The sequence below is a fragment of the Lissotriton vulgaris genome, chromosome 3_1, assembly GCF_964263255.1.
Source record: "Lissotriton vulgaris chromosome 3_1, aLisVul1.2, whole genome shotgun sequence".
In the NCBI taxonomy this organism is placed as follows: domain Eukaryota; kingdom Metazoa; phylum Chordata; class Amphibia; order Caudata; family Salamandridae; genus Lissotriton; species Lissotriton vulgaris.
The window spans coordinates 1,033,445,166-1,033,460,452 of NC_141689.1; the positions used below are offsets into that span (position 1 = coordinate 1,033,445,166).

Consider the following 15,287-nt stretch of genomic DNA (forward strand, 5'->3'; position numbering starts at 1 on the left):
TACACACTGTATAGCGCAGAGTACAAGCTCAGTGCTTTATAAACAAGAGAGCTCTGGAGGAAAGAATGGCAAAGAATGCACTTATTTTACTTCTCGCTACATAAACGCTGCTTAGAACTGGATGTATATAGCGCGTCTTATTATTGGAGAGGCACCGAAAAGGTGCACATTTGAATGCACTTATTTTACTTCTCGCTACACGAACGCTGCTTAAAACTGGATGTATATAGCGTGTCTTATTACTGGAGAGGCACTGAAAAGGTGCACATTTGGGACAAATATTTTCGCGTTTCATCTACGCCCAATGCCAAATTCCACCACTTCTATATCCCTGCATTAAAAAACTTTATTTTGCGGCACTGGGATTTTTATATGATGCATATGGGTTTTAAAGGATTATACATTTAAGAGGCCAGCTTTTATATGTTTCAATTTGTGAAGATGCTGTAATGTCAGGCGTCAATGTGGGTAGATGTCTTGTTCAACTTGCTTCATTGCTCGCCGGCGGGAGTTGTTAGGAAGTGTAATAAAACTGCTCGTGTTTTTGGTTCTGTCAGTGGCTTGGCAAAACCAACATTTACGTTTCTCTAGAGGGCGGAGGTCAGTGATGCAGCATCCCAATAGCCATTGAAGCCACGCGACCGCTCGTGCTGAAAGTTACAAAACATAAAGCTTTATCAGGCAAAACCGACACAGTTTTTCCGTCCCAGATTTACGTTGATGACGTCAACTGTGACCTACATACAGAATGGACTGTGGTGGCTGTGAGTCGGCCAAGCCCTCCATCAACAATCTCACGTCCAGCCGGTCCAGTTACAAATAAGTTTAAGTATGAATAGAAAACAAGTGTAGTGCTGTGCTAAACAGAATGGTGGCTGGGTTCACGTAGCTTGATGCGCAGCCCCACTATGCCAGAACACTCGTTCAAAAAACATGACATTGTACTTAATTGGAGTACTTCCGGGTCGCATTGTCACGACCAATCCGATAACTGAACATATTTCCGTAGTCGTCTAAGAGTGGGAGGGACTCAAAACGTGTAAGGTGATCTAGTAGTGGTGTAAAGGTGTCACCTCGGCCAATCCTCATGCGTGACACATAATTCTGCAGTGCCCATTGGCTGTGGTGCCCGCACGTGCCCCTGCGGAGAATAAACACTGTCCGAGTAGTCCTCCGCCGGCTTGGGGGAAGCCTTTGCAATTTGGAATCAGCTGGATGGTGATGTAAGGTGAGTTAGAGTCTGTCATGGACCCGACAGTAAACTTGAGTCTTAAGCTGACAGTCTCTAATGTCCTACACAGGCAAGCTGGCCCCTCCCACAATTTCAGGCGGCAGGGAGGAAAGAGGGCTAAATGGGGTGTAGGATGAAAACAGGGAAAGTGGAGAGATGGTTTGTTCCAGCAGTTGTTTCTGTGGTATGATTGACGGACACATAAATTCACGACTGATAGCCGGCCTGGGCAAGTCTGCGGGGTGCAGGCCCTTCGGTTCATGCCTTCAGTGTTGCTAAAGTTTCTGTTTCAGACCGGGTTGCAGATTGGCAGGCAACACAACTAGATATGAGGTGGAGTCACTAAAAGGCTTATATTGTAGTTTTACCAGTTAATGACTTTGATATGTGCTTTGTTATTTGCCACTGGTTGTATTTGACAGTACTGTATTAGGCACCTTTTATGATTTCACCTCTTACGGCATTACAAATGAGATGGCCAACTCCTCCAAAGTGTCAAACATACCTATTGCCTTCAAACCGTGTCTCTGGTAGAGTAAAACGTGATGTTGTAATGCTAAGGATGTGATCGCTATGTTACCGACACTTCTCCTGGCATTGACAAAGTACGAATTGAGTTCGATGAAAAATATCATACTGATAATGTCGGCTGCGTTTTGAAGTGTGTGCGCTTCAAACATCGCTGTTAACCAATTTTCACTTTGTCAATGTATGTTGGTTTTTGTAAAACTTTATTGTTTGGGACTAACAGTTACCTTAACCCCTTTCCATGGCACCCCACTGAGAACAAATGCTCTTTTCATCCGGTTATAGCAGTTTTGTAAGGCTAAATGAGAAGAGTTAATATAACAACCAGGATAATGTGCTGCATGGCTAAATACTTTAAAGTTTCATAAAGGCGAGGCTGTTGCATTGCAAATGCTTGTTGTCTTTATCCTCTTTGGTTCTTCATAAAACACCTTTGATGTGGTCATAGATGAAAGGACCTTAGGTATGGACAAGCAACGGGTTGTTTAGGTTGAGGGGAGGTAGATTTGAACGAGGCAGAGACGCGGCACCCAAAACGCGAAGAACATATCCGGTTCCCGTGAGGTTCCCAGATACCCTATGCCCGTTCGAAGAGGGTTTTATAACATTTTAAGATACATGCACTTAAAAAGCAAAAAGACCGAATAAACTGCAAAAGAAATCCCCATACGAGGAGTTTTGCCAAAGACAATAAGGCCACAGCAGCAAGAGACTGCAGACACTAAACGACACGCCGAACAGGCCTTGACTGGATCCCTTATCATACCTATTCATGGGGAGAACACCCTTTATGTAAAGGCCATAGCAGCAAGAGACTGGAGATATTAAACAACACGCCGCCCAGGCCTTGACTGGATCCCCTATTATACCTACTATTGGGGAGTATACCCTTTATGTAAAGAGAAATTAAAATTCGAAATCTTCTTGACACAGGAAACCCCTATCAAGAAGTCCTGAGGAAGGTGCCACAATATCAGATGTATTGCACCGAAACGCGTCGACGCATTTCTCAAATCAAAGAATCCAAGGGAAGCCTAGTACACACTGGATGTACATACATTTTTGCCACAGTTGTGTACGATAGTGAAAGCAATCTTAGGCTGTTGGATCTAGAAATCTATAGTGGCGAGTATATCCAGGAGCCACCGTCATAATAGGGGTTTATTACTTTATAGTGTGTTTTTGTGAAACTTCTTACTGTTTATGAATTGCAAATGTGTTATATATGTATTCCTTTGCTCTGTATTTTTAATTACTGTACACACTGATTGTATGTCTTTTTACTTTTCAAAGAATATTTCTTTGAAATTTTAAACATTGCGTCTTTTTTATTGTTGTATGGAATTTTCTATTAAATAGATTGTTAACAAATTTTATTTTTCTGTGGAAATTATTACTAAATTTGACACTATAGTACTGCAGAATATAGTAGCCCGCTGTTTAAATGTTCTAGTTTAACTGAAATGGTATACTTACATTAAGCAAACGAGCACACTCCAGGGATTTCCCTCTGACTTGAGGGGAGGTAGACTCAGACGTAATACATTTGTATGCGCTCCCGAATTCCTTTCAATTCTGTGTTGTGCAATAACAAAGGTTCCTGTGCCAGTTTGGCTGTCATATAGTTCTAATGTTATGGCAGGAGTACAAAAGTGACTTCTTTGAGTCACTTGCACTGATAATGATGCCCATGTACATTGCATTTCCAATGTGTTGTAAAAGGATTGTGTCACTAAATTAATTTATAACGTCACACGTTTAAAGCCATTTTGCGAATATTCAAAGCCATCAAAATATTAACCATGTAATTGCAGCCATTTCATTGTATTATTGATTTATCATACACATTTACATCATTGATGCATCAACAAATAAAAAAGACAAAAAAAACATTTGAGAATGACAGTAAAGAAGTGAACAACCTCAGTGGCCAAGGGAAGAGAAGAAAAGAAAATAAGGATACCCTAGGACAGAGGTTTTCAAACTTTTGTATGCCGAGACCCCCCTGTCAACATTTTCAGGTGTAAGGACCCCCTCCTGACAAACATTTCTAAACCTGTAGGCAGGGCTATTGGAATTATGAGGCAGGTGAGGACCAAATTATGCGACAGGCCTGACTAAATTGTGTGGGTAGAAAATGTAAATAATGTTCTGTGATGCCACGTATTTTGGGATAGCATTGCTTTATTATTTTGACATTTTTTAAACACAGTAACACTGAGGAAAGATTTCACTCCAACAGTACCAGTTTATAACCAAAATACAGCAATTGACATCAGAAAGATGTCTAGTCAACCTTTGTGAAGGTCCTCCCACTCCGCACGAATACGCTCTGCCACATTAGAAGCTCACCTGGCCCAGGCCGGGAGCAGCAAGGGTCCCTTCAAACCCTGGCGGTTTTGTGCAGCGTTAAGCAGTTTACCCATGCCCCTTTCCTCTCACCCAGTTCCTTCCATACCTCTCTTCTCTCCTCTCCCAACCCCTGATCCCTCTCACACCTTGCAGACCATTTTCTTTCACCCTTTTTACAATTTCTGAACTCCCCAGATTCAACCTCTCACTTCACCTTTAATCACCTCTTGCCATTCTGTCTTTTCACCTTTAATCACCTCTTGCCATTCTGTCTTTTCACCTTTAATCACCTCTTGCCATTTTGTCTTTTCACCTTTAATCACCTCTTGCCATTTTGTCTTTTCACCTTTAATCACCTCTTGCCATTCTGTCTTTTCACTGCCCTCATCTCTAAACAGTCTTTCGCATTTATCTCACGGCCTCTCTGGCCCCGTCACCTCGCATGCACCTCAGCTCTTCTCATTCACCTCAGGTCTCTCTGTTCAAATGTTTGTCTATTTGTATCTTACACCTCTCCAGTCCCCCTATTCATCTTTCACATCTCCCCTTTGTCTTCCACTCCTTCTTGAACCAATGTCCCTCTCCCCTGTTACCTCAGCACCAGTGCCTAATTTGAGCAGGTGGTTCCGGTGCTCCGCACTGGCACCTAATTATGCACAATGGCACTATGACAGACTTCCAGATGGTGGCTCTGTCTGTGTAATTTAGAGATGAGCAGAAGTGCTCTTTATTAATTCAATATACACTAAAAAAGCTAACCTCCTGACACCCATGCCATTCTTTATAGCTGTGGGGGCTTGAAATAGTCTGAATAGTCACACTTGTACGAGTGTTATGGTTGGTTGTTGCATAGGTATTGTCATTGGCCACGCAGGCCAGGCAATTGTGGGTGGTTAAAGTTGCAGTGGCCTACTGGTGAGGGCCCTGGCATATGTTGTATTACAAATTAATCACTGCTCAGCACACACCCCAATACTCCCTCTCTTCCCCTATTGCTGCTGTCCCTCACCTATGTCGCATCAAATTATCTTATTAGGTCACAGATCATCTCTCAGCTATCTTATCTCACAGTTTAACAGTAGCCCTCACCTTTTGCTCACACTCACTTCTTGCGTGTCCGCGCTTTGCTTTAGAACTTCACATTTCACCTCATCTCTGAACTCTTCAATCGAATTATCCCACTCCCTTGCTGTTCTCTCATCTCTCCTCGTGGAGCATACGGGCCGGACCCGTATGCTCCTCTCGCCCAGTGCCCCTCTGCTTATTGTTCCCTAATTCAGGAAGGCATGAATTGTCTGTCTCGCTGTTTTGGTGCAGGCCATGCAGCTATGGAACTTGCACCCTCCTTTGCTTAGCTACACCAAGAATCTATTATCCTTTAAGAAGATATAAAAACCTGGCTCTATGCTCTGTATGTCACCCCATTTGGCTGGTTCTCCTTCCCCTCTGTTTGTTTCTCATTTGCCTTCAGGCAGCAGATGTAAATAATAATATGCAGAAGCAGGGGATCCACTAGACCCGAACTTCGGGGGGGGGCGCTAACACTCCCAGCCTGGGCTGGCCCTAACACTGGTCGCACATGGTGCAACAGTCTTTCCACCTTCCCCATGAATTCCCTCACTACCACTCACCAACAATACACCTCGTCTCTCTATAGCAACTTTCTGACAAACATTTCATTTTTTTATAGCGCTACTCATAGTTTACTCGCACTCAGTTCTGTGATGTGCATGGTACATGTTCTTTGTACCAGGCACTTTAACCTTCTGCACTGTGTGGGTTACAAGAGTGCCCATGTGACTGCACGGTGAGCGATGCAACAGTGTGAGAGTTCGGTAAAAGGAGTGACTGCAGGGTGAGTGAGGTGACCATATGAATTTGGGTTCGGCTGTAAGTGCAGAGTGGGACGAATTACTGCATGGTTAGTGATGGCCTTGTTTGAGTGAGCTACAGATTGAGCAGTGAGGGGGGGCAGGTGAGTGAAGTTTCACATGAGTGCAGGGTGACTCCAGGGTGAGGTACAGGGTGAACAATGCAAGCGCACTGTTAGTGCAGAGTGATCACTGAGAGTGCAGGGTGAGCGGGTGAATGTTGTGAGTGCATGGTGATCAATGTGAGTGCATGGTGATCACTGTGAGTGCATTGTGATCACTGTGAATGCATTGTGATCACTGTGAGTGCAGGGTGAGCGGGTGAATGGTGTGAGTGCATGGTGATCAGTGTGAGTGCAGGGTGAGCGGGTGAATGGTGGGAGTGCCTGGTGATCAGTGTGAGTGCATCGTGATCACTGTGAGTGCTGGGTGAGCGGGTGAATGGTGTGAGTGCATGTGGATCAGTGTGAGTGCATGGTGATCAGTGTGAGGGCAGGGTGATTGCTGTGAGTGCATGATGATCAGTGTGAGTTGTCTGAATGCAGGGTGCATTCCTAGAAACTTGAAGCGAAGGGTTTCAGATATAAGTTAACCCTTTTGCTATAATGGCATTAATCAGGGATCGAGGCTGGAGGAAATAAATAATGTGCTGATCCTGCAACAAACTTCCAGTCTTATGATTAGGGTTACCAGATCATTATTTTGATGGCCCAGAAATAAGCAGTCACCTAAAGCTGTATTTTTAGCTCTTATCTGTGAATACTTAGAACAGCAAATATAAATAGAAAGCACTTTTAGTTGTGTCACTTTTAATTGTGTTCTGGGGCTGCCTCAATGATCCATGACTGAAAATTAAAGAGAACAAAGACAGAAAAATCACATAACTAATTAATACATACTTTTTTATTTATAACTCTAGTGTCAAGAGCAGGCATTTTTCTTTTGGCAACCCAACTTTATATTCCTTTTCATTAAATGCATTCTCACACTACAACAGTAAGTGTAAAAATACTAATGTAAAGAATAGGCAGAGTGGGGGCCCAGGGGGTACTGGAACCATTAAAAAACTAAGCCTTGATAACCAGTTAACAAAGGCATGTAAATATGCAAATGGTCTTTAAAGACCTGTGAAAAACTTGGGCGTGCTGAAGATAAGACTCCAGAGACTACCCAGCCGAGCCCCCAGCAGCGCGAGCTACACTGCAGCAGCCCGGGCTGAGACACAGACGGGGAAGGAGGGGGGCTGAAGCCCTGTAGGCCAGGGCCGAAGTGTGACTGTGAATGCACAACCCCCTTCACATCACTCCGCGGCCCCCCTGGAGGTCGCGCCTCACGGCTTGAAGACCCCTGCCCTAGGAGCTCCCAGCCCTGCCGGTCACCACATCTAAATCCACCCTGGCTCACAGTTGCCTTAAATATTTCCTTGTCAGATCTCTCTTGACAAGAGACAGCACAAGCCCATATATTTCCAAGAACTGCTTAAAGCAGCTAATAGCCAATGGAGGATTTGAATCAAGCCAGAGACGCGCTACCAGAATCCTGTCAACATCATAAAATGTACAGCAATGTACAGAGCCCTGATTCCTTGTCGGGTCATGTTCACGCTTTATAAAACTTTTCAAATAAATAAAAACAATACCTTTTACCTCTGAGGAAACTTCCCCTGATGTTCCAAAAAGAATCTGCTGAGCGGACGAAAGAATACGACTTAAAGTAACCCTGGAAATCTCATCGCAGACCCCCTCCAGTACTGATGCAACGCCACACAAGAGTAGAAAATATGCACCGCATCTGCGCCCAGCTTACCACACCGAAAGCATTCCAAGCTGGCCCAACGTCCCCAGTTGAATAATCGGGTCAGAGTGTAATATATATCCAGAAGAAACCAATTTCAGTTAGTCTTTATTTGTTTATAAACAATCATAAAAAACACATATACAAACAAGATTAAAACCATGTTTGTCATAATAAAACATATAAAATATCAAAAGGTAAAAGTCAATAAAATCCATTTACATATCTTATTTCAAATACATATAGGGGGGCTTTTATCATCATGGTAAATAAAATCATACAGGAAGAGTAAAACCTTGCTTAAATATGAGAACAGAATCACAAACGTATGGGCACATAGTAGCATATTTAGGTTGGAAAATAATAAGACACCAGATCTCATAAACACCTTTTACAAGATGTCAAAAGAGGTATTGAGATAGATACATGATTACATGATGCCCTGCCTCCTGGTCCTTCTTATGGCCCAACTCCAGCTCCAAAATGTTGCCATTGCAACAACTATGACTTCGCTGGTGTCAGACTTTAGAATTCGCAGAGCCAGTTGAGAAGATCTTGTTCCCATTTGGGCACAAACTGGCTTAAGCCATTTTTGGCGAGGTGACTTATAAGCAGGGCAAACAAAAAGGATGTGCGACATGGGCAAGAGTGGCAGTATAAATCTAAATCAGTCCCCCAGTTTTTGGTGAACGATTTTATGGGGAGACTTCCCACTCTAAATTGGTGGTAGAGCGTCCTGTCCCCAAAACTGGTGATGGTATCCCAATAGGCCTCCATTCTGTACTCGCTTTTATGATCCAGAAAAAGGTCTGTTAAGGAGTCTCCATTCACCTGGGAAAAGGACTTCTGCCAAACCAACTCCCTGTACAAGACTTTGAACTCCATTTTTGAGGGGAAAGAATTCCCTTCTGGGTCCAGCCATAAATGTTTGAGGCCCATGTCCGATAGGGAAACCTTAATCTTGTGTAACCATGAGATTTTATTCGATCTATCAGCTTCTCTAATATGCTTAAGTGCTTGCGCATAAGGAGCCAACTCCGTGGTGGTCCAAAGCCATCGCCAGTAGTCAAGCGGTCTATAACCCGCTGCCTCTTCAAAGGAGATACGCCCTAGGTCCATCAATATAGGTCTTAACCCCTTCCAAGCTGATGACGAGCTGGGCTCGTCATGGCGTAGCCTCCTCGCACGCTGATGACGAGCCCAGCTCGTCACCAAAAGTGCGATTTCGAAAATCTCAGCGCGCTAGCGGAATTCCGCTAGCGCGCATGAGGTTAAAGGTGTAGACTGCGGAAGACCAGTTAATACCCTTAGAAACTTATTCTGTGCATGGATTAGGTGTAATAGGGTTTCAAATCCCCAGAGTTCAGCTCCCATAAATTATTGAGTCTTTAACCTTCCCTTGATAAAAAGCGATAACTGGCGCCACTGATTTGGTTAGTGATAGAAGATGTTCCTTTACCACCAGTAAATCAATCTGTTGCTTCTCATTCAGTCTTTTGCCTATTGTAACCCCAAAATAGGTAAAAAAAAATCAGTTTGTTCAAGGGGGACATTATTCATTACTACTCTGGCTTTGACCAATTTACTTTCGTGCAAGACCATGAGCTTGGTCTTATCAACATTGACTACAAGTTCATGTTCATTGCAGAAAAGAACAAATCGGTTGAGGGCTCTTTGCAGACCCTCTTGTGTTTTAGACAGAATTAAAGTATCGTCTGCAAACATTAATAAACTCACCCTTGAACCAGCGAGAGTCGGAGCATCCGTAGGATAGTCAGAGTAGTAGGAGACAACTTTGTTGATGAACAGGGAGAAAAGGGTAGGGACAAGAACACACCCCTGCCGCTCTCACTTGTTTACCAAAAAACTATCTGTTGTCTCCCCTTGTTATCCTCAAGTATCTTAAAATGATCAATTTTCAGCCTGGATACATTTACAAATCGGTTACTCAACTGTATTGAATCCATGACTGTGTCAGCACCCACTTGCTGTGATAATTTACGAGTGGGATGAAAAAACTGGGAGGCAGGGGCTCTCAAAGGGGCTTGGCCAATGTAATTGTGGCGTGTCTTAAAACGGGTAAGCTAAAAATCTGTGCTTAGCAAAGTGGGCAGCCCGACTGGTAATTTGCTGCTTCTGTCATTGCATCCAGATATGTAATACAAGTACTATTAGTTGCATAAGATAAATAAGCAACAACTATGGCTTTGTTGTATATAATATTGAAAATGCTTCTATTTGGAAATGATGAGATTGAACTGAAAGAACTATAATGAGTCTCTTCGAAGTTACATCAATGGTAGTAAAGAGTGGTACTGCTGCTGAGTTGAGATTTTTTTTTTAACCCTGAGGGTGACGGCAAAAATGAAGAGCCCGATAGGGACCCGTCTTGGCACCTGCTTTTGAGAACTGCCGCTGCTGAGCACCGGCAGGACCTGGCCCACATAAAGCCCTTCATTTGGAGGCTGGCTAGTCCAATTTGGAAAATTGACTAATCCACGCTCTGCCACTGGTTCTATACATCAGTTCAACCTACGGTATATGACTTAGCAACCCTGAATAATTGACCTAATTGTTTAAAAAAAAAACTACTACATTTTACTGTTTTTCTGTTATTTCCCTTTTGCATTCCATTTCTTTCCATTCCTCTATTAAGACTGTGTTTTAACTCAGCCTCTCTCTCGCAGGTTCTCTCCTATCACGCCTCTGCTGCCGAGGAAGAGACGAGGGAGCTGCAGGTAACAGCGGTAAAACATATTTATTTTACTTTAAACCATTCAGTTGAAATGTTGAAAAAGGAAGTTTGACAGTAGCTTCGTTTCGCCTTTTAAGTCGGTTTATTTTTGCAGATATTGCATGCACCTATTCTGTGGTCTGTAGGCGTTTTTGAGGGGATTGTCAAATATTTTCACCTTTTCAGACCGGAATTGATTTATCTGACGGGCTTTTGCTGTTGGTCCTTTTAAGCCAATGTTTTACCAAATGAAATGGTCCACTGAAAGTGTATTTCACACAGAAAAACTGACTCCAGCAGAAACCTATAAAGTTATTTTTCTGAAAGCCCTACACACTCATGTCCGCCTGCTGGCACCGACTGCAGACCCGGAAGAGCGCTGGCAGAGAGCTGCGAATTCCTTCCTCATGCTGTGACCTCGCTTTTCACAGAATAAGGCCTCCTTCCACGCTCCAGCTCTGGGAGTGAAGAAAGCAAACCACCGGATAATGTTCTAATAGAGAGCGGAAAGTGAAAGCACTTGTGTAAACAGACCATAAAAGTTAATGCCATGCGGGACCCGATAAATGTGGTACAGCTCAGCAGTCCATCATGGGTAGATAGCTAACAAACACAAACATTGGATGGCCAAGTCCCCTTCTCAGTAGCATGAAGCCTGCTGTATTAGTGGAAATCCTGGCAACCCGAAAACTGCACAATTTAGAAGTAACGTTGGTAGAAAGCTGCTGAGCTGATAACCTACCTACAGGTGCTTGTTAAAGACTGGGCCCTGTGGATGTTCCATCACAGGGGGTTGACTGAGGGAGGAGAGAGTGTCTTACTGCACTCAGGAACAGAGGATAGAAGAAGCTGTTATTTGAAATAAAGAACAAGAGTAGTTGTTGAAAAATTGTATTTGAAGCTCCTATCTGTGTGAGGGGGTTCGGGGGCTTTTTGTGAATTATATATTACATTGTTCATCATTAATTACACTGTAGCAGCCTCCTAGGGGTAGGTTGACCATGTATCAATACTGTGTCATTGTTGAATTACTGCTACCAATTCAAAATTCCACAAAAAATAAATCTAAAAAAAAAAAGAGTAGTAGAAGCTTGAAAACGTACGGGTGAGATCACCGTAAGGTACTGGACTATTGAATTTTAAATATGGTAAAAAAATGTTGTAGCAAAAATGTTGATGACCAAAATATCCACCAATATAGATGAGGATTTTTTGGTTGATTGTAGATATTTTAACGTAAATATTCCTTAACAATATAAATATATTCAGGGGCGGAGCTTGCCGAAGAACAAGATGGCCGTGTGAATGTAGAGCTCCGCGAGCCATTGTAACGATTCTTCATATATCCTCACACCAGACCCTGCAGCTCGATATCCAGTGTGCGGAGGGTGCGGCGCAGGTCTCGGGTTGCCACCCGGTGTGGAGCCAGTGAGCGCAGCTCGGACATTTGAGAGAGATGACGGGCACAGCCTGCATAGCTGCTGAGCGCTCTGCCCTTTGTTATTTGCTGGGTGTCCGGAATACAGCTGTACGGCACCAGAGCCACAAACTGCGCCACTCGGAGACGCCTCTCCTCGAGAGCTCTGCTGCTCTTGCACCGCTACCCTTACAAGTCGCTGGTGGTGCAGCTTATCACTGCTGCCTATTACTGCCGTGTGCGGAGTGCCCTTGATTCTGCGACCCCCCCCCCCCGATGGCATCAGAACTCCTTAATCGACTGGGCGGGTGACGCGGCAGACCATCGAGGAGCGGTGTTCCTATGCTCCCCCTCGGCGCCAAACTTAGTGAGGACACTGTTAAAGTGCGAGGAGCACTTCATGCTGTCGCCCTGGAGGTGGGTCTCAGCTGTGTGCTCTACTGCGAGGTTGCTTGCTGTCATCTTGGTCCTTGGCCTTGAGGGACTCTGCCAATGGTGTTGCTTCCTGGGATTCGCGTCAACTGCCCCACATCACTACCGAATCTGTCGGGTCTTCAGGCGTTGTGGGCGATTGCCGGCAGCACAGCGAAGGCCTCGCCTTTGAACTCCTGTGCGTCTTTGATCTCCTGAGCTCCTGGAAGGTTCTGGGCGCCGGTCCCTGGACGAATCCTGTTGTTAGCTTGGGACCTGGTATCTTACTGCCGACCACCCTACAAGGTGCTGACCATTTGTGCTTCAAGTGCCATCGCAGTGCTTGTCAACCTTCACATACCTCTGGTGAACAGCGCCTGATATCTGCTGAGAGAGCTTCTCGGTTGGCCGCCTTCTGTGTGCTCAGGGGAAGCTCCAGTGAGTCTGAGTCCAACTGGGGACAGTCGGCGAGGGATTGCGCTCCCCTCCATAGGCATCAGCAGTACTACTTGCCCCAGATTAAAGAGCGTGAACACAACAGAGGGAAGACGCATCCCTTCCGACGCCAAGATGGGTAAAGTGGATAAGACCCAAACAAAACTGCTCTTCGACCAACGGAAGACCAGAACCAGGGAAACGGAGGGTGCCCGCTCTTCAGGGGACCCAGGGAAGACCCTGAGGAAGAACCTGGCGATGTAAATTAGATGTTCACTGCAGTGCAGAAGTGCCTATTAACTATCGACGGTATGATTGACACGCTTGTATTCCCCATGGACAGAATGTCGGAGCGACTGGACAAACATGCAGAGAGGATTGACATGACTGAACGGCGTGTGACAGAGGTGGAAGAAGCGCAGTCGGAGTACGACACCGTCCAAAAACAAATGGCCAAAGCGCTGGTAGCACTACAGGATAGGGCGGAGGATTTGGAGGCCAGGTCCAGGAGGAGCGACATTCGAATTACGGTTCTACTGGAGTCCACCTCGGTAGGCAACATGGAACAGTTTAGGGAGTCAATCCTTGTCACACTGTTGGTTCGCAAAATTTTCTCAGAAATGTTCATGGTGGAGCATGCCCACCGCTCACTCGACCATAAGCCGCCTCCGGGAGCTCCCCCGCGTCCCCTAATTGCAAAACTATTGAATTACAGGGACAGAGACGCGGCCCTAAAACAAACTAGGGAAAAAGGTGTACTGACATACGAGGGCTCTACGATATATCACTGTACCCAGACTTCACCATGAAGGTTCAGGAAGCCAGATGCCAATTTGCCCTCCTTAAGCGGCGCCTTAGAGAACAGCGGATGGATTATGCTATGCTGTACCAAGCCAGGCTTAGAGTCATGATGAACTGCAAAACTAGGATTTTCACGGATCCTAAATCCCTACAAAAAGTGCTTAAATTTTTTTCTAAATTGGGAGAGCGGGATTCAGATGAAAAAAGACTTGACGAGGCACCTGATGGGGCGTCTGGAGGTGCCCTGGATGAACAAGACTGAAGGGGTCCCGGCTCGATGCAGTTTCTTATCATTGCTGTCCTGAACATACAGTGAGTTCAACCCCTCATGAGGCCTCCGTTCTGTCACTCCTCTGAGCATTGTACTCTGTATGGCTCTCAGAAGGTCACCATTGAATCGCTGAGTATCCTGAACTCCAGCAAGAATTGTTGATGATAACATGACTGTGATCGGGTGGGGGGTACTGTATTGGCACGAACATGCACACCATTTCGGTGGGGATCGCAGGGGGTGCAGGTATAGTTGAGTAGTTGTTCTCTCCACCCGCAACGTGAAATAATGTTAGACTTGTTGGTTTCGGGTGTGCATTATTAGTTTCGATGGCATAACACACTGAGTGTTTTCTCTTTAAGTACTTGTAGTGGTGCTTTGGTAACATCCGCTCCCGAGTGTTACACACTTAATGGCTCACTGCCTTTCTAGTACAAGTAGGATGGGTGGTGGGTTGGGGGACTTCACCTGTGCTGAGTTGGGGTTTGCATGGCGTGGGTGGGGAGCAGTAACATTGTTTTGGGTAGTTCCTTTTGTGTGTCATGTCTTTGTCACATCGTGGGTATGGTACCAGACAAATTTAGCAAAAGAGTCTCATAGTAACAGGCACCTAAGGGATGACTGTGTGGGTGGTCATCAGAGGGATACCGCTGAGCAAGTGTTCCCTCTTTCCATGAATACTAGGTGATAGGTTAAGATTGCTGACCTGGAACATCAGAGGATTGAATGACTATTGAAAAACTAGGAAAGTGATTGCTTACCTTAACAGGCATAACATAGACCTTGCTCTATTACAAGAGACCTACCTTCCTCTAGACAACCCAATAATTACTCGTAGGAAATTACATTGTGCGTTCCATGCAGCCGGATTTTTTACACATGCACAAAGGGTCCTTACCTGGTTAAACCCTAGAGCTGGGCTTTCTCTAGATTGTCTACATACGGACGCAGAAGCCAGATTTGAGATTACTAAATGCAAGGGGGAAAGTATGGAATTCATCATTATAAACGTTTACAGCCCTAACTTTGACCAACCTCAATTGTATCGAACACTTCTTGAGATAGCACAACAGTTACCCCCTCTGCCGTAAGTATGGGGAGGTGAATTTAACTGTGTTTTAAATCCTGCTCTTTACTGGTCTGGAGGTCCTGTTAGGCGTCAATCACTAGCAGCTAAGGCAATTGAAGATGTGTTAGCTGAACTGGGCTTGGTAGACATTTAGCTATCACAGTTTAGGGATTGAGGGAGGATACACACACTACTCTGCCCCACACAATCTACTCACCAATCCTATTAGACCTTGAGTGCCCACAAAAATGCTCGGCCCCATTTACGTGGAGATTTCCTCCATATGCTCTCCTAGATGAGGCTTTCAGGGCTGAGATGTCCGAAGCCATTGAAACATTCTTTTACATCGTTAAAGGCTCAGTTTCACACTTAG

At 44.8% G+C, this 15,287-nt stretch overlaps 1 protein-coding gene across 10 annotated transcripts in view; it reads left to right on the forward strand.

The window, feature by feature from the left end:
• Positions 1 to 15,287, forward strand: part of PDE5A (phosphodiesterase 5A) — a 783,446-nt gene that overhangs the window by 555,395 nt on the left and 212,764 nt on the right. For 8 of the 10 annotated variants that reach the window (XM_086961429.1, XM_086961428.1, XM_086961425.1 and 5 more), the window contains one exon: positions 10,464 to 10,523. In XM_086961429.1, coding sequence (XP_086817555.1) covers positions 10,464 to 10,523 — 60 coding nt within the window. The remainder of the gene's footprint in view (positions 1 to 10,463; positions 10,524 to 15,287) is intronic. The other 2 variants (XM_086961430.1, XM_086961427.1) reach the window with 1 other exon arrangement.